Source organism: Onychomys torridus, chromosome 12 (assembly GCF_903995425.1).
Source record: "Onychomys torridus chromosome 12, mOncTor1.1, whole genome shotgun sequence".
Lineage (NCBI taxonomy): Eukaryota > Metazoa > Chordata > Mammalia > Rodentia > Cricetidae > Onychomys > Onychomys torridus.
Window position 1 is genome coordinate 25,254,042 of NC_050454.1, and position 27,591 is coordinate 25,281,632.

The 27,591-nt window shown below is 39.9% G+C and overlaps 1 protein-coding gene across 1 annotated transcript in view; it reads left to right on the top strand.

Moving 5' to 3' along the window:
- The window catches only part of Slc9c1 (solute carrier family 9 member C1), a 75,659-nt gene that overhangs the window by 41,391 nt on the left and 6,677 nt on the right, over positions 1–27,591 (top strand). Inside the window, exons 15-25 of the mRNA XM_036204118.1 lie at positions 1,171–1,366; positions 2,576–2,761; positions 3,266–3,415; positions 4,758–4,809; positions 6,277–6,425; positions 12,832–12,957; positions 14,282–14,380; positions 17,112–17,285; positions 23,660–23,791; positions 23,913–24,098; positions 26,938–27,064. Of these exons, the coding sequence (XP_036060011.1) occupies positions 1,171–1,366; positions 2,576–2,761; positions 3,266–3,415; positions 4,758–4,809; positions 6,277–6,425; positions 12,832–12,957; positions 14,282–14,380; positions 17,112–17,285; positions 23,660–23,791; positions 23,913–24,098; positions 26,938–27,064 (1,577 nt within the window). The remainder of the gene's footprint in view (positions 1–1,170; positions 1,367–2,575; positions 2,762–3,265; positions 3,416–4,757; positions 4,810–6,276; positions 6,426–12,831; positions 12,958–14,281; positions 14,381–17,111; positions 17,286–23,659; positions 23,792–23,912; positions 24,099–26,937; positions 27,065–27,591) is intronic.

The window sequence follows — 27,591 nt, forward strand, 5'->3', positions numbered from 1 at the left end:
GCATCAAACCCAATTAGAAAGCAATTGGGCCGGATGGTGGTGGCACATGCCTTTAATCCCAGCACTCGAGAGGCAGAGCCAGACAAATCTCCGTGAATTCAAGGCCAGCCTGGTCTATAGAGCAAGATCCAGGACAGGCACCAAAACAACACAGAGAAACCCTGTCTTGAAAAAAAAAGAAAGAAAGAAAGAAAGAAAGAGAGAGAGGAAAGAAAGAGACAGAGAGAAAGAAAGAAAGAAGACAGAGAAGAAAGAAAAGAAAGAAAGAAAGAAAGAAAGAAAGAAAGAAAGAAAGAAAGAAAGAAAGGAAGGAAGGAAGGAAGGAAGGAGGAAAGAAAGAAAGAAAGAAAGAGAGAGAGAGAGAAAGAAAGAGAGAGGAAAGAAAGAGACAGAGAGAAAGGAAGGAAGGAAGGAAGGAAGGAAGGAAGGAGGAAAGAAAGAAAGAAAGAAAGAAAGAAAGAAAGAAAGAAAGGAAAAGAAAAAAGAAAGGAAAAGAAAAAAGAAAAGAAAAGAAAAGAAAAGAAAAGAAAAGGAAAGAAAGCAATTGGTTGGCCCTATAACAGACTTACCACTGCTGTACCAGTGAGTTCATCTTGCCTGGCCAGTTAGACTTGTTGCACACAGTTTCCATAGCTGAGCAAGACAGTTCATGACAATTTTCCCCAGAAGTTTCATGTCATCTTATGAAACTATGAGGGCTAGCCATCGGGGAGGAAGCTTCCAGCTAAGTTTCAGTTTGATTTCTCTGTATCCTGTGATCAACACATTTGGGTCAAGCAATAGGATCTTACCAACTAGCTCTGGTTGGCCTCCAACAGCGGTAGCAATTACCTCTATTGTTTGGGGGACCTGAGGGACCTCCCTGGACAGCAGTTCATAGGAAGGTAGCCCGCCCTTGGCACTGAGATTTTTGTTTAAAAACTCTTTGCTTCTAGGAACTGCTTGATTCTCCCACACCAGGTATCTCCACTGAAACTCTTCTTAGAACAAAATAACTTATCAATCATCAGATTTGTTCAAGATGCAGATACCTAACTAGTGAGGCTACTGCCTAGAATTCAGCAGGACTCTCTAGCTCCAGTTAAGTAGAACAGAACTGACCAAATAAGGAAAGAACATTTTATGTAATTTTTTTTGGATAAAATTGTCTTTCCTTTTTATTTTTTGCAGACACTTGTTTCTTCACTTATGCCATAAAATAGTCTTTACAGATGAATTTGAGTACACTGGATACCTTGCTGTATTAATGAACATATATCCTATGATAATCTGCTGGATATCCCGCTTAAAGGACATCTATAAACATGAAATAAAATGTGCTAACTACTATTTTCTTAACTTTTATACTCTAGAGGCTCTACTTAAGGTAATCTAAAATTTGTGCATATGAGTATGTTATGGGAGGCACATTTCAACATCAGCTAGAGTTTTCTAAGGGAATATTGTGAATTCCTTTGTCTCTTCTCAAAGCCCACAAATTTAATTTTTGAAGGTGATGTTGAGAGCAACAATAGTAACTGATGCTTTAAGCATTGACTCTGTATTTGTCAAAATAGAATGATGTAGGTGAAAGGGATACAGACTGAGTCTAAACTGCATTAGTGATATTCTTTTGAAATACTTTTCCATATGTCATATTTTGACCTTATTCTTTTCCTTCCCTGAACTTCTCCCAGATCCTACCCACTTCCATATCCAAACCATTTCATGTTTTCCACACCCCCAGAAAAAGTGAAAATCAAACAAAAAACTAATAACACAAAAAAATACCAAAACAAAATAAAATGCACACAAAATCCAGAGTCTGTTTTATGTCCAACTACTCTAAGGCAGGACTACATAGCTTGAAAAAATAGTAAGCAAAAAGAATTTCTGAAATGTACATATTTGAGCACGTGTCATGTGTGATGCCTTCTGTTAGCTTTTTGTGTCCTGAAATAAAAGCATTGGTGCAATTATCAAGGTAGTTTTGATAAAATATTTACATTCACTTAAATTTTCAAGATATTAAAAGTGGCTTTTATTTTTCATCATCACAGAACAAAATAGAGAGAATAAAAGACATCCTTTCACCAAATTAATCTTTAAATCTTGAACTGATTTAATAAAATCTAGCTCATGTGAATTACATATATATCTGATATTCTTACTACTCAATATCACACATTTGATATGATTAAGTAATATAGAGACCTCAGGATTCCTGTGGCATTTAGGGCTGTTTGAAATTAAGGAACCCTCATGGAGGATATTTTTGTGTGAATTTGTCTTTCCCTCCAAATGCTGACCAGTGACAATTCCAGTGTCATTTGATAAATCTTTCATCTTATCCGTGCTGTACAATTAGGTCTACATCATCAGTCTTCACAGTCCTCTAAAGGACGCCGTCACGAGCATCCTCTGCGTGCTTGTGTGTTGGTACTATTTCTGACATACAGGGTACTATTTCTGACATACAGAGTCACAGGTAGATCAAGAAAAAAGTCCAATTGATAATGTTTACATTCTTGTTGGGGGGAATCGGTTTTAACAAAAGCAGAAAATATGACGATGTAATTTCTTTTTGTATCAACAGATGGCAGCAATGAGGAAGGAATTTTTTTCACACTCCTGGCTTATGTTAGAGCTGGGGATTACCTTAGTGGGCATCATGGATGTAGTGCTTACCGAAACAAACTCCATTAATTACAATTTGGACTTAACTGAGACGGTGATCTTCATGAATGTAGTTCGACTCCTTCGGATACTCCGCATCTTGAAGGTAAAGCACTTGACTTTGGCTTCCTCTGTGGCCTTGGAGTCAGGGAAAGTCACTTTAAAATCAGGTCAACAGTTTCAGGGAAAACATCTGCTTCTGGGCTAATGTTTGGGTCTGAACGGTTAGCTACTTCTAGCAAGTCAAGCTTTCAAATACTCAAATTATTATAAATCAGTTTAGCTCAAGGAACTGCAGACATTCATCACAGCTTTCCCTTTTACTAGAGAGTGCTTGAAAACGTCATGGTTACTTTTCTCCAGCTGTGGTGAAACACCACGACCAAGGTGAAGACTTAGAGAAGAAAGCAAAGCGTTCATTTGGGTTTCATAGGGACAAGCGTCTGTCACAGGAGGGAGGTATGACGGCAGGAGCGGAACTAAGGGCTCATGTTGTACCGCTAGCGTGAAACAGAGAAAGCAACTGGCCAAAGTAAGCTCAATAGAAACAAAGCATGCAGTTACTGTTTAATAATAGTCTTTTTTTTTTTTTTTTTTTTTTTTTTTTTAGCTCATAACACCAAAGTTGCTGCAAATAATAGACAAAAGAATGAGCCACCAGATATCCTTTCGGTATGCTGTACTAAAGGGCTATGTCCAGGGGGAAATGGATGTGCTGAATATAATCGACCAGATCACAAGTTCCAAACAGACTAAACAGGTGAGAGAAAAGCCGAACATGAGGAGAACCCTTCACTCTTCGCTACGCTGTTGCTGTCACACGTCTTGTTCGACATCTTTACACGTAGATGTAGTCTCGGACTCCTCGTCTATGTCTATTACTACATCACTTCTGTTCTTGAACTAGAAAGTCTGTGCCATATTAGCACACAAGGAGGATCTTGGGAGGCGCCTTTGCACCTCTGCACAGTGCTCAACTCTCTCCCAACCAACACAGCCTCCGGGATTAGTCAGGAAATAGTGCGAAGTGAGGAGGAGTGGCCACGGTGTGGAGCAGAGTCTTCTCATCATGCCCCAAAGCTCCTTCCGTTTCTTACCCAAATAAAAGGTATGGGCAATCCAAATCAGTGGTCTGGCAGACAGAAAGGAGTTAGGAAAACAACAGTTATCTACATGTGCCCAATCACACGCTCTTATTATGCAGATGAGAAATGGGGCTAAGAGAGATTTGCTAGATCATGCCTACACTCCCATGGCTAGTAGGTGGCAAAGAGGCCCTAAAACCTTAGACCTAAATTCTTTTATTTTTACTTTTATTTTTCACTCTCAGTTTGAAACAGATTAATGTCTGTACATACCTAGAAGTTTGACAGCTAGGTGGAATTCAATATTTGCCTTTCAAAACAATTTGTAACACTTGAATGCCAAATTTTATGTGCCGCAAGCATAGTAAAAATACTGTACACCCAACACATGGTAGAAGACCTAAAGAGCATTTCTCCTCTCTCTACCTGCAATTGTAAGCCAATTTTCCTAAGCTTGCTTACCATCTCTCATGACTAATACCTAGCAAAGGGATTTAAGAGGGCAAAAAAGAGGATACAAAGGCCTGGGGTCTCTAAAGCATCAAGCAATATTTGTTGTTTCAATTCTCATACACTTTCATCAAATCTTCTATGCATTTGATTTTGATATCCCAGTGTCTATAATTTGAAAGCTCATTGCCAAATTCCATCCTGACCCTTAAAACGTTCTCCATCATACATAACAATATTTTTTTTATTTTATGTGTATGTGTTTTGCATACATGTGTATCTGTGCACAATGTGGATGCCAGGTGCTCATGGAGGCCAGAGAGAGCACCTGATACCCTGGAACCAAACGAAGGGACAGTTGTAAGCTGCTTGGTGGGTGCTGAGAATTGAACCCAGTTCCTCTCTAAGAACAGCAAGTGCTCTTAACTGCTAAGACATGTCTCCATACCCTCCATCATTCTTTTTAATAAATTTGTCACATTAGCTTAAAAATCATTTACAAATGTAAAGCTATTTGTAGTGTTTTATTTTTCCAACAGAAATATAATGTCTTTTTTTGCTCTATAGATATTGTTAATGCGGGTAACAAGGAATATGGAACGTGCCATGAAAGAGTTAGGTAGGTACCTTCACTCTCAATATGCAACTTAAACATCTCTTATCATGACAACTTCAGAAAAGCAGTGGGTCTTAGCACCAAAAATCTGTGAGGAAACCTACTTCTTTTTTATGTAAATGTTTGTCTTTATTATATGTGTTTGAGTGTTTTGTCTGTATGCATGTCTGAGCACCATGTGCGTGCAGTTCCACAAGAGGCCAGAAAATGGTGTAGCATCCTTTGGAACTAAAGTCAGACAGTTGTGAGCATCACCTGGGTTCTGAAAACTGAACCTTGGTCTTCTTCAAGAGCAGTAATTGTTCGTAACCACTGAACCATCTCTCCACCCCCCCAACCTTAATTCTTAATAGTAAAATGGTAAACTTAAACAACCCACATGATTGTGTTTTCTAGTGTATGTAATATTATTGTAAGATTATATTAATGTATAATAAATTTGTTAGCATAGTATTACTCATCATTCTTGCTCTCTACTTGACACAGTGAAAGTTTTTAATGTGTGTTCAAACAATCCCCATTACCATACCATGATTCTTTATATCATCCATAGCTTTATGAATCCCCCTTTCTTCCAAACCAGACACAACTTGTGCATTCCTGAGTGACTCAAAGAATATTGCCACAGAGCAATTTAGGATTTGGGCACTGAAATCAAAATAGAGTCCTGAGGATTTCTCTGAGGAGTGCAGAGGGACCGATGCCCACCTGGCAAGGGTGTCATCTCAGAGTCATGCTAGGCTGTGTTTCTGGTAGAGGAAAAATCCTAAGTGGAATAAACACACTTGAAAACATAGTGCTCACATGTGAAGACATAGTACTCACATGTGAAAACATGTTGGTAGGAAGCTGCAGGCAGCAAAAGAATACAGAGAGCCTGAGAATGAAGCTTAAGAGAGCTGTATGACAGCTAGTCACAGGACAGAGAAAAGGTCATGACCAGGGGAAATCATGTATGTCCCATGTGAGTGGGTGAGGCTTACAGTGGAATCTAGTAATCCAGACAAAATAAAGTCAAAAGGTACAGATGGCTGTGTCTTCTAGATTTGCCAAAAGACTTGAGGAAAATGACCAGGATGAGCTATAGGACTTAATCAGAAACCACAGCTGAACATGTAGTATATAGTCAAAAATCCTTTTTTGAACTGTACAGAAAAGTGGATCATGAATACCAGATATGTGAACCCCAGCATGCTTGCAGTGACGGTGGGCTAGTGTAACCATTAGTTTAGCGATAGGACTTTCCATCCTTTTTCCATGGGCTTTAGCACAGTGTGGGTGTAACGAGGAAAGAACAGAATCCCAGCAGGACTGACGAGGGATTGATGGTAACAGCCCTGATAGTGAGATACACACCCCTGTGGTGAAAGTTGCATTTTGTTGACGTAGAGAAGGGTTAGTTTTTTTGTCCTCACAAAATATTTAAAGAAATCTTCTCATTTTACCTGAAAATATTGCATTGTTCTCCAGGCTACTTAGAGTATGATCATCCAGAAACTGCTGTCACTCTGAAAACCAAGGAGGAGATTAATGTCATGCTCAATATGGCTAGAGAGATTGTCAAGGCTTTCAGGTCCAAAGGAATTATACATAAAGTAGAAGACGTTGAAATTAACAAGGTAAGATGGTGTACGTTCAGAGTAATCCTGTAGTTTTGTGATATGAGCAACTGAAAAGGATGGGACTGGAGACAGTAAAAGCTTTTTTTGTTTGTTTGTTTTTTGTGCTTGGTGAAAGCAAAGATTGAGCAAACTCACACTACTCTGTGGGAACTCCACGATTTTAAAAGTACTCCTCATCATGATAGTCCCAAAAAGTTTCCAAAGAATGCACATAAAAGAAAAAGAATCTCAGTGATTCACTATCAAAATCAAACTAAACAGAGCAAAAATAACATAATAATGTTGGCCCAATAAAAACCTGTCAGTGTTTAGAAAAGGCAAACAGAAAAAAAATATGTCAAAATGACAGGAGCAAATCCTGTGGGAATTTGGAGGAGAGGAAGTAGAGTGTAGATATGAAATTTTAAAGAAAAATTTAAAGAAATTAACTTTAATTTAGATTAAGCTCTACAAACAAAAGGTAAAGATGAGCAGAATGATTAAAACCAACAACATCAAACTACCTGTTATTTTTGGAAAATAAGGAAGTTGGACTTTTACCTAAAACCATGAAGAAAAAATAACTCAAAACACATCCATGAACTCTAAATCCATAAAACTGAAAGAAGAAAACATAGGGCTAAAATTCCATTACGACTAGGCTGATTTCTTGGAATTAATGTCAAAAGCACATGCAAAAATAGACCAAAAAATTAAAGAAAAGAATTAGCATTTTAAAAACATGCATCCAATTATTACATACTGAAAAACAAGTGACCCACAGAGTGACAGAAACTATTTTCAATCTGTACATGTATTGATATGCAGAGAATTTTCCTAAAACTAATAAAACCTGATCTTTAAAAGAGCAATGGATCTGAAAAGGCATCCCCAAGAGACATGCAAATGTCCCAATAAGCATGTAGAAGTTTGCCTAATATCACTGATCCCCAGGGAAATGAAAATCAAAACAAGCCAGACAACAAGTGGAAATGAAATCACATTTTCCGTTCAGCAGGATGGCCACCCCAACTCAGGAAAACAGAAATATCACTTGTTGGTAAGCAAGCAGAGAAAAGGGAATCCCTGTGTGCCATTGTTGAGAATGTAAACTGGTACAGCCTCTGTGGAAATTGTATTCATTTCTCACAGCACATTAACATTGCCATTCAGACTAGCAGTTTTTCTGGACACACACTCAGAGGTAGGAAAGCCGAATCTTTAAGAGAGATTCATACATCTATTCATAGAAATACTATGCACAGTATCTGCCACATAGAGATGAACAATTATGCAATATGTGCCTGTGCATAGAATCGCATATACTCGGTCTTAATAAAGAAATAAATGCTGGCCATGTGCAGATGAACACTGAAGATAGTATGCTAAGGGAAATTACCCAGTCACAAACTCTGTGCAATTCACATAAAACATTGCAAAATGAAGAGTTGTCGAGGCCACCAGAGATGACTGAACAATATGGACATAGTTAGTGCCACCACAGAGTGGTTAAAATACCTAACACAATAAACTTACACTATATATATTTTAGATTGGAGAAAGAGAGCAGTGAGGAACCGTCTACTATACTACATGTTTAGACATTCTATAATAATAAAATGAGAAATTACAGTAGAAATGGGGGAAACTGGTGACTAGAACATACCTGATTCTAGCAATAAACCTGAATATGAAGTATTCTAATGTTAAACTGATACTGAAAATGTGAAAGAAATGATGGGTTATTCAACAAATGATTCAAAATTTATGTGAAAATAACTACAAAACTATAAAATCACTATAATGCTACATATAGACTATTTTTATTCTTTATGTGGAAAAACGTTGCTGATCCACTCATTACAAAGCCATATCTGCTAAGAAAAAAGTTAAGTAGATAATACCACATAAAATGTAAAATTTTACACATTAAAATGTATTACTCTTCTGGGTAGTGATATCGAAAGAAAGCAGTCAGGCTGACCAACCCAGCTACCACCCAGGCCCAGAACCAGGGCTATGAGTTGGCCCACTCCAACATCCACCTCATCTATGACCTGCTGGAGCATGTGAAGGGGGTGAACTTACAGATCAAAATTGCAGGACCCCCACGATACAGGACATCAACAAGATATCCAAGAGAATCTCCAATGAGGAACCATTATCAATAGTGTCACAGGCGAGGCCTTGAACCAGACCAATGACTGGTGGCAATGAACCCCTGGAAGTAAAGGTGAATGGACTAGTAAACTGTGTGACTGGGCCTTCACAACAAGATTCTTCTCTCTCTCTATCTCTCTATCTCCCTCCCTCCTTCCATCCCTCCTATCCCCCTCCCCTTTTCTCTTTCTGGTTTGATTTTTGATTTTTCTCTTAAATTTTGTTTTGTTTTGAGGGGATAGGGAGATATGTGGGATCAGGACGCATGATGTGAAATCCACAAAGAATCAATAAAACTTAAATAAAATTTAAAAAAAGAAATGTATTAAAAGCAAGGTAGTAGGCAAAGCACAGTGTGGAAGACAACACTTGCAACCAAAGTTACCCTCTATGTAATGATAGAAATAATTCCCAGAGTGTGTCAGCGCTGCAGCCAAGGCAGTAAGAGTCAGTTAGTAATTTAGACCAGGAGAGAGCCCAAATCTGAATTCGCCACTTCCCTCTGTGTCTTCCCTCTGTCTGTGCTGTCTGTCCCTAGCAAAGGGCTTTGCTCTGTATGTATTGAACTGCACAAAAAGCACACCATGAGAAAGAAATGAAGTTTTAGTCATTTTTTTTGTCCGAGTTTGCAAGGGAAAGATTTACCTTCTCACTTCTAATGACCAGAATAGCACTCAAAAGCCACAAACAGATATTATCAAACTATAGCCATGTATTGTTTCCAACATTTATGATGGATGCTTGTTTTCTTGAAGGTTTCTTTCAACCTATTGACTGCTTTCAGCAAATGATTGCCATGGTGTACATACATTATTTTGGGTCAGGGATGTGGAAGACTATAATAACTTAAGAATAAAGCTTTTGTTTAGCTTAGGTTGTAAAACTGATTGCATGTAAAATAAAAGGCATAATCAAGTTGGTTACATTGTTTTCTTAAAGGCAGGTTAAAAGTATACTGACTGAGTACTCAGGACAGATTGAGTACATGGTTTAAATGGTCGCACAGCATATCATTAACGTGGATGTAAGGTTCAGCCAAAGTTCATTTTCTGAAGATAAGAGTGGTTTTCAGAAAAAGCTATTCCCACACACAGTGTCCCCATAAATGATGAGCAAGGGTGGAGACTCCAACAGAAAGCCTGAATAGAAACTGAAACAGGTACAGATTCAAAAAAGAATACTTGTCAGCTGGGTGTTGGTGACACACGCCTTTAATCCCAGCACTCGGGAGGCAGAGGCAGGTGGATCTCTGTGCGTTCAAGGCCAGCCTGGACTCCCAAGTGAGTTCCAGGAAAGGCGCAAAGCTACACAGAGAAACCCTGTCTCAGGAAGGAAAAAAAAAAATACTCGTCAATGACTATTTTTAAGAGATACTTAACATCTCTAATAATCAAAGAATACATATTATCACTGTTCTCTTTACGAAATAGAAATGAACTCAGAAGGCTGATGTAGTTATATCTCTGTGAGTTCCAGACCAGCCTTGTGTACAAAACAATTTCCACACCTGCAAGAGCTACATAGAGTAACTTTGTTTCAAAAAAAAAAAAAGGAAGGAAGGAATGAAAAAAGGAGGGAAGGAGGAAGGGAGGAGAGAGAGAAGGAAAGAAGGGAAGGAAGGAAAAGTAAAGAAAAACAGAAACTATAGGTTGAAGAGAGGGCTCATCTCTTTAAGAGTACATATTGCCATTGTAGAGGACCCAAGTTTCAAGTTCAGTTCCCAATACCCATGTTGTGAACTCAAGACAGCCTGTAACTGCAGCTCCAAGAGGTCTCACATCCTCTTCTAGCCTCTGTGAGGACTCACTTGCACAATATACTCCACACATACACACGTACATAATTAAAACTAAAAATAAATCTTACAAAAACAGAAACTAGGGATGTAGTTCAGTGGGCAAGTGCTTACCTACCATAAACAAAGCCCTACATTCAATGTTTAGTGCTATAAATAAGTTAATTACATATATTAAAAGAAAAATAGCTGCTGGTGGTAGGGCATGCCTATAATGGAAGCACCTTGGAAGCAGAGGCAGGTGGATCTGGAGTTCAAGATAATCTTTGGGTAGAGGTGACTTAGAGACTAAGCTGGACTACATGAAGCCATCATAAAATAAAGAAAAACAGAACTAATAAAATGAAAACTAGTAATGATAGGTTTGCTTGCCAACTCATAAAAAAGCAAAAAAAAAATTATTAATAATCAAGTTATGATAAACTAAATACTATAGACTAAATGCAAATCAATACAGTCATTATAAATGGTCAAGAAGAAGAAGAAGAAGGAGGAGGAGGAGGAGGAGGAGGAGGAGGAAGAAGAAGAAGAAGAAGAAGAAGAAGAAGAAGAAGAAGAAGAAGAAGAAGAAGCAGAAGCAGCAGCTCAACTTTGAAAACATAAGCCTAGATGGGTTATTGCATGCCAAGCGGTCATCTCTAAGCACATCCACATGCTGCTAACACCAAATGCACTCAACAGGATGATGTACGATATATATGCATATGTATGTAGGTAGATAGGTATATACGTATGTGACAATGGTTAAAGAAGTAGTCATGTATTTGAAAGAGAGTGGGAGAAGTTGGAGGCAGGAGAAAGGGGTGGAAATGATTTAAATTGGTATTTGCATACAAAATACTCAAAATATTGCATACATACAGAGTGTGCATGAGCACAAGTGGTCACAGGGTGTCGAAGAGGGCATCGGATTCCCTTAGATCTGGAATCAGGCTGCTGTGAGCCACATGTAGGTGCTGAGAACTACACTCGGGTGCTCTGCAGGAGCAGTGTGCTCGTTCAATGGCTACACCATCGCTCTAGTCCCAGGAGTCAGTCTTGTAACCCAGGCATTACGAATCTAGAACTCAGGCTACTATGCACAATACTATAAAAAGACAAAATCAGGGAAAATCTTTAAGAATTTTGAAATTAAAAACCCAAGACTGATTAGAAGGAAAGATTGTCCTATAGGAAATAGAAGACAAAAAAAAAAGCAGACAGAAGTAGTGGCATTTCGAATGCCTTGCATCACAATACTGAATTAAGTTGAACATTATCCCACATAGATAATCATTTGATCCAGCACCATTATGAAAAAGACCACTTCACTCCATTGCACTGTAGGAGACTCTGTCTTAGGTTTAGTGGTGTGTGTGTGTGTGTGTGTGTGTGTGTGTGTGTGTGTGTGTGTGTAAGTTTCTGGATCCTTTCTTCTTGTTGTATTTATCATTGTACCAAGCCACACTATACTACATCTGATTGCATCTTTCGGTTTTCTTCTGCAAGATTCTTTCTGCTAGACCTAGCCCTTATATTTTCAAATAAGCTATAAAGATAGTGTGGTGATTTGGGAAATGCCCAATTGTATTCCATTAAGACTGTACATCAGTGTGGGAAGAATTGACATTGTGTCGCTGTAACAAAATGCCAGAGAAATCTGAAAAAAGAAGAAAGATCTGGTTTGAGTCTTGGTCCTAAAAATTTTAGTTTATGACCACTTGGCTCCACCTTCTCTTGGAGCAAAGATTCATTCATGTCATCTTCGTTATTGTGTGTGTACATAAATATATGTGTGTGTATACATATATATCCTATGACTATAGCACAGATTTCTCTACTGTTAACTGACACTTGAGTTGCTTCAACTTTGAGCTTATATAAATCATGTTGCAATCACAGGTAAATCTCAGAAACACAATGTGTGGTGACTAAAAGCAGATGCAAACAGATATGAACACACAGTTTTGACCACGTGTTATTGGCACTTACCAGTTCCAGAGGGACAAAAGTTCGTTGTGGTGGAGAAGCATGGTCATAAGTTGTAGGGATGGCAGTAGGAGGAAGAAGCTGAGAGATCACGTCCTCAACCTCAAACGTAAAGCAGAGAGAGAAAATTGACGTGGGACAAGGCTAGATACTCCCAAAGCCCACCACTAGTGACTTGCCTCCTTCAGCAGGGTGACGCATCTTAAATCCTCCCAAACAGGTTACCAACTGGGGATCAAGTCTCAAACGCGACCCTATTGGAGACAATCATGTGTTCAACCATGTGGCTCTATAGAGGACACTTGTCATCCAGAGCACCACCATTCAGGCTGGGAGAGCATTGCATCCTATGCCTTGGATCCTCAATGTCCTCCAGAGCAGACAGCTGACTAATGCAATACAATAAAAAAGCTGCTTCCCTTCCTCCTCCCCCTCATCTTCCTCTTCCTCATCCTGTATACATGAGTTTGGCTCACCTTGTTTCTCATTCCGTGCTTCTAGTTAATCATGGCCAAAAAGTTTGAAGTGCTTGAACTACAGTCTGTCATCCAGCCTCTCAACATTGAAGAATCCCCATTCTATATCCCCTGGCTTGGTAAAGATATTGAGATGATAAGGTTTATTCAGGTAAAAAATTTTGCTTCCTAATAATACCTTTAATGTATTGGCAAATAATCATCAAAACAATAAAACTGTGACACTCCCTAGTTAAAACTCAGTAATTACCCCTTGCTATCTACAGGATACAATCAACATCTCTTTGAATACAGCTCAAAGTTCTAGCCCAAGCTGCCTCCCACCTGCCTCTCCTGTCAGCTTCTGTTTCCTCCCCATGCCATACACCTTTATTCTGTTCATGCTGAACTACTGATGATGCCATACATACCACACTCTTTTCTAATTCCATTAATCTGTGGATTCTGTGTAGCTTCCTGGAAATGTCTGCTGGCCCTAGACCTTTTTCAATTTTTCCCTACTTCTGTACTTCTGTAAACTACCAGAAGTAGTCAGAGAAGTAGGCCCTTAGGCTAACTTCCCACTGGAATACCTTCATGGGTTTTTGTTGTTTTTTTTTTTTTTTTTTTTTTTTTTTTTTTTTTTTTGGTGGAGCTGAGGATTGAACCCAGGGCCTTGTGCTTGCTAGGCAAGCACTCTACCACTGAGCTAAATCCCTAACCCCTTCATGTTATCTTTAATTTGAAGTAAGGAAATGTGCTGTTGTGGTTTCCTATATGCTGTTGTACTATTAAGTACATTATATGACAAATAATTTTACATCTCTGTCCTCACTGTTTATCTCATTCATCTTTTATCTTTCCTTTTTGTTGCTGTTTCTGGGAAAGAATATTGCTATATGTTCCACAATGGCTTCTAAGTCTCAATTGTCCTGCCTCAGCCTCCCAGACGTCAGATTACAAACATGAGCTGCTAAATCTGGCTTCATTCATCTTTTAAATAACTACCCCATCATTCTGCATAATGCATAGCATACATTCATTGAATGTTTGTGGAATGAATAAGTCAACAAGCCTGACTTGTTTTAATAGTATTCTTTTTGGTGCTTGTTCAGCACCAAAAGACCAATTAGACTTCTGTTCCTTAAGTATTCAGAGTGGACTGTTACATACTTAGTTTTTTAGAGTGACTGAGACATGAACATGTCATTAGCCCCATCTAACTGTAACTTTTCACGTAGGTGAAACATTTTCATTCTCACACTCCATTTTTATTCCTAGATTATTTTTCTTCATACCTGCATGAGCATTTCATACTAAATTTATACTACTCATGATTCTCCACATTTATCTATATGCTGTTCATAATTCCTACTTTCTCTTACAAATCTGCAAACAACACAATCTCTTAGATCTTATTATATACTTACCTTAAATGTATAAGTTCTATTAAAGTATAAACCAACATCCTGAATTACTTTTTTTTTTCTTTTTAGGAAAAAGCAAAAATTCTAACATTTGACTGTGGAAATAACATATTTGAAGAAGGTGATGAGCCAGAAGGAATCTATGTAATTATTTCAGGCATGGTCAAGGTAAAGGAGAGGTGTTTATGAATGTAATTGAGAACATCCGAGTTGTTTATTTTCAAGAAAAAAAAAAGAAATTTACAAAATTAAGAATTAGTGATTTTCCATGCTATAATTGAAGTGATCTTTCCTTAGGAGAGCAGTTATCATGCAAATGATAATTTCCAGGACCAGACACAATCGCCAACAACCTGGCACTTTTCAAACCACAGGTTTCAATCGTTAAGAGGAAATTACACAAAGAACCATCACTGAAGATGTAAATTTATCAATCATGACTCATCTTGTGTTTATATGAATGGGAGATTCAGCCCTTTAAGTTTTATACAGATTGGCCTACAGAGAGAAATTAGAAATATCCACCTTGCTTCAGAATACTCTGTGTGATATTCAGTAACTGCTTGTCTCAGGGTTTTTATTGCTCTAAAGAGACATCGTGACCTGGGCAACTCTTATAAAGGAAAACATTTAACTGAGGTGGCAGCTTACAGTTTCAGAGGTTCAGTCGACTATCATCATGGTGGGGAGCATGACAGCATGCAAGCAGGCCTGGTGCTGGAAATAGCTGAGAGCCCTATATCTTGCAGGCAACAGGAAGTCAACTGAGACACTGGGCTGTATACTGAGCATAGGAAACATCAAAGGCTGCCCCCACAGTGAGACACTTCCTACAACAAGGCCATGCCCACTCCAACAAAGCCATATTTCCTAATAGTGCCTCTCCCTATGAGATTATGGGGACCAGCTACATTCAAACTACTACATTCCACTCCCTGGCCCTATAAGCTTGTGACAATATCATAATGCAAAATGTATTTAGTCCAACTTCAAAAGTCTCAGTCTCAACAATGTTTTAAAGTCTGAAGTTCAGTCTTTTCTGAGATTCATGTAATCTGTTAACTGTAATCACCTATCAAAATCAAAATTGAAAGAAGATCACTTACTTCTAACATATGATGGCACAGGATATACATTACCATTCCAAAACATAGGAAAGGGATCATAATGAGGAAATACTGGACCAAAGTAAGACCAAAACCAGGTAGGCAAACTCCAAACTCTGCATCTCTGTGTCTTCTGTCAAAGCACTCTGCAGATCTCCAACTCCTTTCACCTTTGTTGACTCTTCTTTCTCTTGGGCTGGTTCCATTCCCTGTCCGAAGCTCTCTTCTGCAGGTGTTCCATGATTCTGGCATCTCTAACATCTTGGGTTCTCCAGGCTTCACCTTCACAGCTTCATACAATGGTCTTTCTACTAGGCCTCCATTCAGGGACACCCCTGACACATGCCTGGCCTCAGTGGCTTTCTTTATGCATAGAGGCAAATTCCATAACCCGTTTCCTCTATCCTTACCTCTAAAACCAGAATCGCATGGCTGAAGCTGCCAAATTCTGCTCCTTGCTAGAAATGGGACATGTCCCCCTTGTTCAGTTACATCTTCACCAGCTTTCTGTCTTTCACTGCCTAAACTTGACTGTCCTGAAACTTGCTTTCTAGACCAGGCTGGCCTCAAACTCAGAGATATGCTGGTCTCTGCCTCCCCAATGCTGGGTTTAAAGGTGTGCCCCATCACACCTGGCTCTAAGCTTTTCTTTAGTTCCTTTCACAAATTAGAAACTCAGTTGGATGGAATCTTGACCTGAGGTCATCACTGCCTTTATTCCGTGTCTTAATCCATTTATCTCCTTGAATATAGGATTTAGCTCCATTCCACTTCCTGGTGCTCTTTTTCTCCTTGAAATTTACATTTTGTAATTTACCCTGCTCAGCTTGCTCCTTTTCATTATAAATACTTGATAAGAATGAACACTAGTAACCACTTGATAGAGTCTCTACCAGGCTGTCTTGAGATTTCTTCTGCCAATAGAATTAATCCAAAATTCTTCACTTTGGCCTCAAGCAGACTCTTAAGACAAGGGAAAAGGCAGTCATTTTCTTCACCAAAAGCTCACAAGAATGATCTATAGGCAGCATACTAAAATTCCTCTCCTTTGAAACCTCTTGACTGAGCACCCCACTATTCATCAAATCACACTCAGCACCACTGTCTTCCACATTTCTACTAGAATGGCCCATTAAGCAGCCGTTAAAATGTTCAGCTGTTTTTCTAATCCATAGTCCCAAAGTCAATACTACTCCAAAGTCAATACTACTCCAAACAAAAACATGGTCAGGCCTATCACAGCAATACCCCAGTCGTTAGTACCAACTTCTGTCTTAGTTATGGTTTTAATTGCTGTGAAGAGACACCATGTTCATGGCAACTCTTATAAAGGAAAACATTTAATTGTGGTGGCAGCTTAGTTTCAGAGGCTCAGTTCATTATTATCATGGCAGGGAGTATGGTGGCATGCAGGCAGATGTGGTGCTGGAGTAGTAGCCAATAGCCCTACATCTTGCAGGCAAGAAGAAGTAGACTGAGACACTGGGAAGTATCCTGAGCATAGGAAACCTCAAAGCCTGACCCCACAGTGACTCACTTCCTTCAACAAGGCCATACCCACCCCAACAAAGCCACATCTCATCTCCTAATAGTGCCATTCCCTGTGAGGTCATGGGAACAATTACATTCGAAGTACCACAACCCTTAATTTAATAATTTCATTCTAAAGAGAGAACTATTACAAAATGATGAGGTTACAGTGTAATTGTTAAAAGTGAAGCAGAAAAACAGCAAACAGTTTGGATGAGGCAAATTAACCAGCATATGTGTTTTTCTCTTTGTTTTCTTAACAGCTTAAAACGTCAAAGCCACAGCTGGAGTTGGAAAGAGTGCCCTTGGAGTCAGATGTTAAAACTCATCCACTACTTTACACAGAATATTTGCTCAGTGGGGAGATAATAGGAGAGCTAAACTGCTTGACTAAAGCACCGATGCAATTTTCTGCTACCTGCAAAACTGTCGTGGAGGTCAGAACACAGTATCTCTCTCTTGCTGTTTGTAGCTTATGCTATGCCTAATATTAAACTTAGGATGCTTAGAGTGCTTAGGAGCCAGTGGCAATGTGTATCTCTAAGGATAGGAAAGGTAAAGGAGCATGCATTATTTACATATATATATACACACTTCACATAATGCCCTAACAAAATGGTTTCAAAAGTGAGCCTACTACAATGAAAGAATTTAACCAGGAAATCTGTTAGCACATACTGACTGGCTAGACATTCACTAAGATGTATAGAGTTTAGGACTAGGCAAATTCTTACTTGAAAGAAGACTTTAATCTAGTTGTGTGATATTTTATTTATGAGTTCATCAAAATAAAGTGATTTTTATTGAATGAAAAGGACAAGAAAAGCCGGGCAGTGGTGGTACACACCTTTAATCCCAGCACATGGGAGGCAGAGGCAGGTGAACCTCTGTGAGTTCTAGGCCAGCCTGGGCTACAAAGTGAGTTCCAGGAAAAGCACAAAAGTACACAGAGACACCATGTCTCGAGGAAAAAAAAAAAAAAGACTGTGCCATAAGGTAAGGAAGGGGAGAAAGTCAGCAGTAGAATGTGCTGGTAGGAAAGCTGGTCAGAGTAGACAAAAAGCCCCCCCCTCCCACGCCAGACATGACTGAGGACAAAATCCTCAATGTGCCAGAAGTTTCCACTGGCCGCAGAAAGAATAATGACTTTCTGCTATGAAATCATAGGGAAGAAACAAAACCAGAGGCTCCTTAAACCTGTAGGCCAACCCATTCTCTAGAAATAGTTTTTCCAGGAAACACAAGGAGACAAACAAGTCAGTGAAACCAAGAGGGAATCATTTGCTTTATCTAGAACGAGGGAGATTCTGAAAGACAAATGACTTTCCTAGTAAGTCGATAGCATTCAGTAAGAATGGGGAGAGGCAAGGGACCGTATTATGTGGCTTGGGGAGTTTGCGGAGACCCTGGCAGTGGAGCCGGGATTTATCCCTGGTGCATGAACTGGCTTTCTGGATCCCATTCCCTATGGAAAGACACCTTGTTCAGCCTTGATGTAGGGAGGAGGGGCTGGGACCTGCCTCAGCTTGACTTTGTTGACTCCCCATTGGAGGCCTTACCCACTCTGAGGAGTGGATGGGGGAGGTGGGGAGGAGTGAGAGGAAGGGAGGGAGAGGGAACTGTGGTTTGTATGTAAAATGAAAAAAGCTTTTAAAGAAAAAGAAACGAGAAAAGAAAAAATGGACACAGGAGTTGTAACACCCATGTGCAATGTGCAATAAATAAACCAAGTATAAAAAGACATATTGGTGACAATTTGGGAAATTTTAATAAGAATGATGCTTTTTTATAAGCAGTTCTATGTGAAGAGACAATTTTTAAAAAGTGTGAGTAGCTTTAGGAGCCTTAAAATATCATCTGACAATTAAAGATGTTTAACTAATAGAGAAAGCACTTACCATATATTTTTGGGCCAGAGTAGGTAAGATTGGGGGAAAAAATGTGGTAAAAGAAGAAGCCAAATCTTAGCATGGGTATGTTTCTTGAAAAAAAAAAAAAAAGGATATTTTTATGAGCGGAAAAGAGGCTGCAAGTGCAACGTGTGAGGATGGGTAGAGTTTGTTCTCTGGACTCATGCTCATGGGCCAGAGTTTGCTTTACATTGTAGTTTAGCTAAAGGTAGAGCATGGAGGAACAAGCATAGTATTGGTGTGGGTGGGGTGTTTCGACCAAGTGGTATAAAGCTTGGTGTTTGAAAGTTACAGAAAGTCTACCTAACAGTCACAGTGGGCTTAAATGTGAGCTACCCAATGCTTATGCATGTGTGAGCTCGCATCTGTACATTCACATACACACAAATTATCCTTGTCATTCAGAGGCCCCTGACTCGGGTGTGGATTTTATATGGCTACCCAGTTTCTCACAACCTTCTAGACCTATTTAGATGGGCCTCTTGGTTTGTTTATTTGTTCATTTGTTTGTTTTAGTAGGGTGATCACATCTGCTACATTTAAAACACATCTTTAGGTAATGACATAGTAAAATGCATACATGAGACATTCTGGGTAACTAGGATTTGGGTAAAAACACTAGCAGGTCATTACAAAGCCACTGAATACATAGCACACCCACCAAAACCAAGCACAAAGCCTCACAAAATACACGAGGCAATGTTTTCCATCATGATAAACAGGCAGGGATCAAGATATGGCTGAAAGCCCTGAGAAGTTAAGCTTAAAAAAAAAGCTAGTTAATTTTAACTGTCTATTTGACACAGTCTAGAATCACCTGGGGGGAGCCTTAATGAGAACTGACACAGATCGGGCTGACATGTGAGTGTGTCTGTAGGGGACTGTATGAATTCTTAATCAATGGAGAAGGCGTGGCCCATTGTCAGTGGCCCTGTTCTCTAAGCTATAAACATTAAAAGAGAAGACAGAGCTGGCTGACAGCTAGCGAGCAAAGATGCATTTACTCTCTCTCTCTCCTCTTGACCATGGATGGGATGTGACCAGCTGCTGGAGTTCCTGCCTAACTTACCCAACATGATGACCTGTGACTTGGATTGGGAATCCAAAGAAATCCTTACTCCAGATACGTTTTGCCAGAGTGTTTTATCCAAGCAACACAGAAGCCCTTTAACTCACCCCATGTCTCTGCCTTACAGTGTTCTCCAGTCACCATACAGCAAGACAGTGACTTTGAGAACTTTGCAGTTGTATTCAATACGGTGGATGATTCTAGCCCAGCACACAGCAGATGTCCCACAGGAAGAATCTGATGGAAGTGCTCCACATATCCTCAGCTGAAAGATGCACTGCACATCCAACAGGCTGGGGCAACTCATACTTTCCACATTGTTAAGAATGATTTAAGATAATAGTGGTAAAGAAATTCCACCAGTTGCAGTAGCATACACCCATATTCCCAGCCAATGGCAAGAATCATCACAAGTTCAAGGCTAGCCTGCTCTGCATAACAAGTTTTAGGCCAGCCAGAGCTACAAAGCAAGAACTTCTCTCAACAACAATAACAAAAGAACATAACAAATACTGCCATGGATTAAGGACTTAAGGCTCAGTTGTCAAAAAGGAGAAACTGTTTTCAATGATGAGTATCCAAGAGAAGAACCAGAAATAATAGACCATGGAAGTAAAGACAAGACATAAAGTAGCCTTCTCTAGATCTGCCCTATAAATGCTGAGATGAGCCCTTCCTCCTCTTTATCCACTGTGTCAGTTCTGAGATGAGCCTGTCTTCTCTAGATCCACTGTGTCAGTGCAGAGATGAGCCTGTCTTCCCTAGATCTACTGTGTCAGTGCTGAGATGAGCCTGTCTTCTCTAGATCTACTGTGTCAGTGCTGAGATGAGCCTGTCTTGTCTAGATCCACTGTGTCAGTGCTGAGATGAGCCTGTCTTCTCTAGATCTACTGTGTCAGTGCTGAGATGAGCCTGTCTTGTCTAGATCCACTGTGTCAGTTCTGAGATGAGCCTGTCTTCTCTAGATCCACTGTGTCAGTGCTGAGATGAGCCATGTCTTCCCTAGATCCACTGTGTCAGTTCTGAGATGAGCCTGTCTTCTCTAGATCCACTGTGTCAGTGCTGAGATGAGCCATGTCTTCACTGTGTCAGGGCTGAGATGAGCCTGTGTTCCCTAGATCCACTGTGTCAGTGCTGAGATGAGCCCTGACAGGATTCATGGTAGAGACAGTTTCGAAGTACTTACCTCCACCTTGCACTCTTTTAGAACATACCTAAGGCTTTCAACTAATTAGTTCAATTAAAAAAGCTAGTCTGCAGTTACTCTCAGTGACCAGACAGTAAATGAATTCCTACAACAGATCTCAGCAATTTTCAGAGTACTAGCGAGTAATCTGTAATCTGTACAGGGTATCATCAGTACTCGCGAAGTTTTTAAATTATAATATTATTATTTTAGGCACACAAAGAAACATTAAACAGTTATAGATAGCACAAAAAATAAGAGTAGAGCGACCCATTGCATAGACAGAACATTAAGACTGCCCAGAGGATGAACCGTGCAGACAAGGCACTAAAGTGATGAGTACAAATGGGTTCAATGAGTGGAAGAAAAACACACAAAAGGAGAAAGTGCTTGTATAGAGAAACAATTGGAAATATCAGCACAATATAACCATAAGGAAAATGGCCAAATGGAAGCCGAAGCAGGAGGATTGTGAGTTAGAGGCTAGCCTGAGCTATACAGGGAGCCCCTGTCAGCAAAGGAGATAAGGGAGAGGGAGGCTCTGAGTAGAAAAAGGAAAGAAAAGTGGAAAGAAAAGAAAACTCTAGAGCAGCATCTGCCGGGATGGTGTAAGGAAACCCTCCAGTGATTTTCACAGTTATGGAGCATCTCCTTCAGCACGTCAGTGCTGCCTTTACAAAAAGTAAGGAAGCCAACTGAGAAAGCTTAACAATAAGATTGACTGAAGAAAGCAGGAAGGGAACCAAGAGGAGGGGATTCTTCTAAACTCCTGAAGCCAGATAAGAAATTAAATAAAAAAGCCACAAATCAATATTCATGAGAAACATAGAAAATAAAATACACACAATAATGCTAGCAGCCCAAAGACACATATCAAAGAGATTATTCGCCACAATTAAGTATGATAGATCTCAAGTATGCAAATATGATTGAAGATTTACAAGTCAATCAAGGTGATACACTACCACATCAACAGAGCAAAAGTCAAAATCACAAGATCCATCACAAATAAACATTTTATAAAATTCCTTATCAGTTCATAATAAACAGTCTGAAGAACTAGGAATATAAGGATAATAAGCAACGTAAATCATGTTATATATGTATATATATAGTGCAAAGTTAACATACTGAAAGAAGAAAGCTGAAAGGTCTCTGTCTGCTGTCACAGTGAGGCAAGGGTGACATTTTCATCACTTTCATTCAACAGAATAATGGAGTCTGAGGTAGAAAAATCAGGAAAGAGGAAGAAATAACTACAAGGTATCCAAACTGGAAAGAACAAAATCAAACTGTCACTGAAGGTGCAGTGGTCTTTTGCAGAGAATATACACCAAGACCACCTGAAAATGATAGATCAAGCAAACAAATTCATACAAAAATCAGTATTGTTACTCCTGAAATAGAAGCCAATATAGCAATCACATTCATAATAGCTACAAAGGAGTACGTTTGCCCAGAAAAAGGAAAGATCTTTACAATAAGAACAAAATAATGATGAAAGGCATGGAGGACACCAAAGGGTGGGAAGACAGCCTATGTGCATGGCGTGGTGAAATTAATATAAAAAAATCTACCGGAAAGGGAATCAGGATGCTGTGGAGAAACACCTGTTCCCCATTGCTCCCCATGTTAATTGCAGTGTTATCTACGTGTCAGGAAGTAAAAACAACCTGAGTGCCCAGCATCTGATACACGGTTTAGGAAAACATATGTACTGTGAAATGCTATTCAGCCCCTGAAAAGAATGATGGGCTAGAGAGGTGGATCAAGTGGTACAGGTACCTGCCACCGAAGCTGATGACCCGTGTTCCATAGGATCCCCCTTGGTGGAAGGAGAGACTCTGTTGCAGGTTGTCCCCTGATTTTCACAGGTGTGCCATGGCATGTGTATAAATTAACTGATTCATGGAGTGAATTAAAAAGTAACTAAATTATGGAGTAATTAAATTAATTAATTAAAGCAACGAAGCATTTTAATGAATGAGATTCCATTCTTGCAGCAGCAGAAAAGATTCCATTCTTGCAGAAGAAAACTGTGCAAATATTACAATCCAGGGACAGATAGAAACCAGTCCCCAGAAGTGGATGGCAAGGGGAAGGGGAGGTAGTCATCAAGGACACGCTTCAGTTTACTAGAAGAATATATTTTAGTGTTCCATAGCACTGCATGGTGAACACAGGAATAACAATGTTTGAGTCAAAATGGTTAAAAGAGATTTGCAGTGTCCTTGACATGAAAGCGTGGTAAGTCCATAAGGTAGAGCTATGTTAATTAGCTTGATTTGTGTCTCATTAGCATACATAGCTATTATTTGCCAATGAAAAGAATAAAATTAAATATGTAAGATGAGACTGGTATTTAGGATGATATAATTCCATGATGTGCAAACATCAGATGACACCCAGGAAGACACACAGTTTTAAAGAAAAAGCAAACGGAATAGTCCTTGTTGGTTCACGAGGCTTTCTAGAACTGTGGCAATGGCAGGATTACAAGTCTGAGCCAATAAATGTATTTTATGCGATTTCTGGACTGTAACATGCATCTTAATTCTTAGCTTGACTGTCACTGTATGGAGATGAAGATAATCCTTCAGCCATGGGTATGCACAAATTGTTCACTTTCTATCTTCCTTTTCTCAGACATATTTCATTCCCATCAGTCACTTGTATGAAGCTTTTGAGGAAAAATATCCTAACATGAAACAAAAAATGTGGCAGAAAATTGGGCTTGGTATTACTGCCCAAAAGATCCGGGAACACTTATCTTTTGAGGTAAGAGAGCCTTTCTGAATCCTTCCTACCTACCCACGTTCCCCAGCAAACCTGCACAGAGATGTTGGTGGAAACTGACTATGAGCAAATAACAGCAAACGAAGTTGTGCTTCTCCTTAAGGACTGGAACTATAAGATGCAGCTGAAACTCTGCAATGTCTTCATAAGGGACATACCCAAGACCACTAAAACCGACATCTATGATGAGACTGTAACCCACGTTGTTCTAATCCATGGATCTGTGGAAGACTGCCAGTTGCGAAAAATTTATAAGGCACCGTTCCTAATTCCTGTGACATGCTACCAGGTAGGAAATAAGTCTTTCTCCCAGTGATGAATTAATACAAGAAAAATTGCCACAACAGTCAGGCTTTCCACCTTCCCATCTCCTTCTTTCCTCCTTCCATCCCACCATCTCATACTCATCCACACCCATGTGTACTCACATACACAGTGTTTGTTGACTGGTTTTGCACTCAGTGGCCTAAATGCAAGCTTTTTCCATCCACTGCCAATGGCAATGAAACAGGGCAAGGTATAGAACTTTGTTCACAGTTACATTTTAGAGGACCCACTAGTTTCATTCATATATTTCAGAATGACTGTGTCATCAGTATTCTAAAAGGTTCTGGCAAAACTCACTAAATAGAATGGCAGATGTTTTCCTCTGGCTCAGAAAATGTATATAAAAATGACCACTTTAAACTGTTACAACTTAAAAAGGAGAACCTGAGCCGTATGCAAAATCCAACAGAAGCTTTGTGAGTGTGTGGATGTGCATTTGTACATGGTAGACAGTATAAGAGGCATACACTACAAGGAATTGGGGACATACGACATACAGAAAGCGAATTAGGAAGAGAAGCCGAGACATCAATTCCATTAGCCACAGGTGCATTCAAATTCATGTTTAAGCAGCTACAATACAACAGAAACAGTGCTAGAATGCCAAAGCGAGCAAGACAGTGTAAACTACCACAAGATGGTCAACCTCATGGAAATGAACAGGTACTCATGTCTAGTCATAGTTAACAACTGGGATGGATGTACTTCCAGGATAGACTTGAGACAGAGGGATAAAAAGCAAGCAGCCAGGCAATTTTTACTGTGTTTAAGTCCATGGAAGTGTGGAACCACTGTCAGATGTGGAGGGTGGGGATCATACAAGAACTCATTCAAACTGTTTTATCTGCTTCCTTGATTGACAAGAGCTGAAAACCGCCTACAAAGACCTGCTAGTCTGTATCTTCAGGCCATGATTGAAGGTTGGGTCAGATGAACTTGTCACCCTAGAGAGAGCACATTGCTAACTGGAATTCCTTAACAAGCATCCTGCCCATGGGTAATATTATTATCACTAATTTTGAGAAAGTTTGTTCTATTTTTAATGAATTTCTTCCAAATGGAAAGCTGGTAGACACACACATAAAACCCCTCTCAGCTTGCTGATATTAGTCGAACTCTGTGGTGCTAGTAACTTTGTGATTGCATTTTTTTCTTGTTTGATTTCTTAACTCCTGTGTCCTTCCTGTTCACTATGATCTTGATACAGCTTATTCTTCACCTACTGAGTCAATTCCATCTCGTCAAAATACAACCTGTGAATATTTCTGCCGCCTAGGTGGAAATCATGGATCCTCGTGTAGCAGCACTTGACAGATGGGCTTTCAGACCCAGAGATTTGCAGGTCTATGCCCTGAGAACCAGGGGCTTTATAGCTCCAAGCATTCAAAGCAGGGGCGGGTGGAGGGGTTGGGGAGGGCTTACTGTAGTGAGATCTGCATGTCAGGACTCTTAGCTCCATAAAATCCTTGGTCTCCTAGCAACCAGTCTTCTAGCAGCCACAGCCTGCTGTCTTCTACCGGTTCAGTTTCTGCCTTTGGCTCTTCACATATTTTCAATGTCAGTCACCCATCCCCGTCTTAAATTTGCATGGTTTCTACCTTAGTTGTTCTCTGCAACTCTTCAGTGGCCTCTTAAGTGCTGCCCCTGCTCCCGAGGTCCTGTCTACTCTTTTCTCAGCTATCTCTCTCTGATGGATGTCTCTGCAATAAGACTACAAGTAGGGGAGAGTGTTTGCACCCAACGTTCCAATGCTAAGGGAGAATATACAGGAGAGAAGCCTTCCAGGCTGACTTGAAGAGACAGGAAGATAGCTTGTTTAGATAGCTAGAAGCGGATAGGGCACCCTTGTAGTATACGGAATACAGTCCTGTGTGCATAGCTTCTGGTTCCACCAATCACGTCTCTTACAAGTTTTGTCCAAAGGCCCTGGGGAGGACTCCCTCTCCTGACCTCTGTGAGAATAGCTGCAGGATGAACATGGTCACCTCGAGTTGACAAAGGCTTGTTTGGCCGGGAGTGGGATGTTGTAACGCCGATGCAAGTTGCCTAGAGAGTGGTTGATCAGAGCGGTTGATCAGAGCGAGGCCTCCTTAAGCAGCAGTTGAAGCCATGGTTGAACAGCAGCCACGGTTGCAATCGTCCATGCAGCCAGAGTGGAGTTTTCTCTGAGGGATCGCAGGAGTTGCTAGAGCAGAAGCTGTGGGTGTGACAGCTCTGAACTCAAGACTACAGGACATAAGGTAGAGACTGTCAGCTGTCATTCAAAATGCAAATGGCCCTACCAGCTCCTAACATCTCAAAAATGGGGTAGATACTAAATGGTGCTTACAAAAAAACATGTATTGTGAATGATCATCTTCAACAGTACTTATCAGATTTAATCTGGTATCCAAACATCCTTAAGAATGATTTTGAGCAGTACTTCATCCTAAAGATAAGTCATCAATAGTGGCCCACTTGCCATTAATCATATAACAGGCAAAATCTGCCAATTTCTGGTGTTTAGTAAAGACAATTTGTCTCAAGTGCTCTGTTAGAATAAGCAGTAGCATATTTAGTGTGGTTTGGTCTTCATCTATTAAAAGAAGGCACACTGTATTAGTGCTGTTATCATAAAGCCTACCTGAAATAATATGCCTGAATATATCAAAGAAGAGTGGGTGTGCAGAACAAGGCATAGTACCTAATATTGGTCATCCCCACAGGCAGGAGAATGAGGACCTAGAACACCAGCTTGCCAGAGCAACATGTAACTGTGTAACACACATTCAGGAAGTAACATATATTCCATTAACTTTCAGATACAAGGCATCGAAGAGTTCACAAAAGTAATGATTATTCAAACTTCAGTTGCTGTACGAAAATTCAGATGGAACGTAAAAAAGTATATACCACCTCAGAGAACTTCAATGAAACCAGATTTTAAAGGTGAGCTAGATGTTTGAGCATAATTATAAGAACTTAACTTACTTTTCATAAAACAGTGATGCCTGCATTTGGGAATATTCTATCTAGAGTACTGCGGGCTTCTTTCATGTGCCATATTTGACATGTGAAATTTCCCGACACTATAATGAAAACCTGAAATAAACTCACAGGAGGAGAACACCATTTTGGCTCATGGTTTCTGCCTGTTCTTTACCTTCTCTGTTGCCATAGGTTTGTATGGGGTAAGGATGAGGGCCTATAACATCATGGAACCAGGAGCCTGAGGCAAAGTAGACATTTCTTTTACTTTATGGCATCTAGGAACAAAAGAGAAACCTAAAACAGCCAGGACAATATCTTCCACACACCAAGACCCACACGCCCAGGCAAGGGAAAGAAACAGGAAACAGACGTTAACACTGGTCAGTACCCTTAAGTACCTGCAACATCACCTCTCTCCTGCAAACCCCTTTCCCCTCCCTCCACATTCCAACTTCCTTTACTCTCCTTGCCCAGGACTGCAGAGC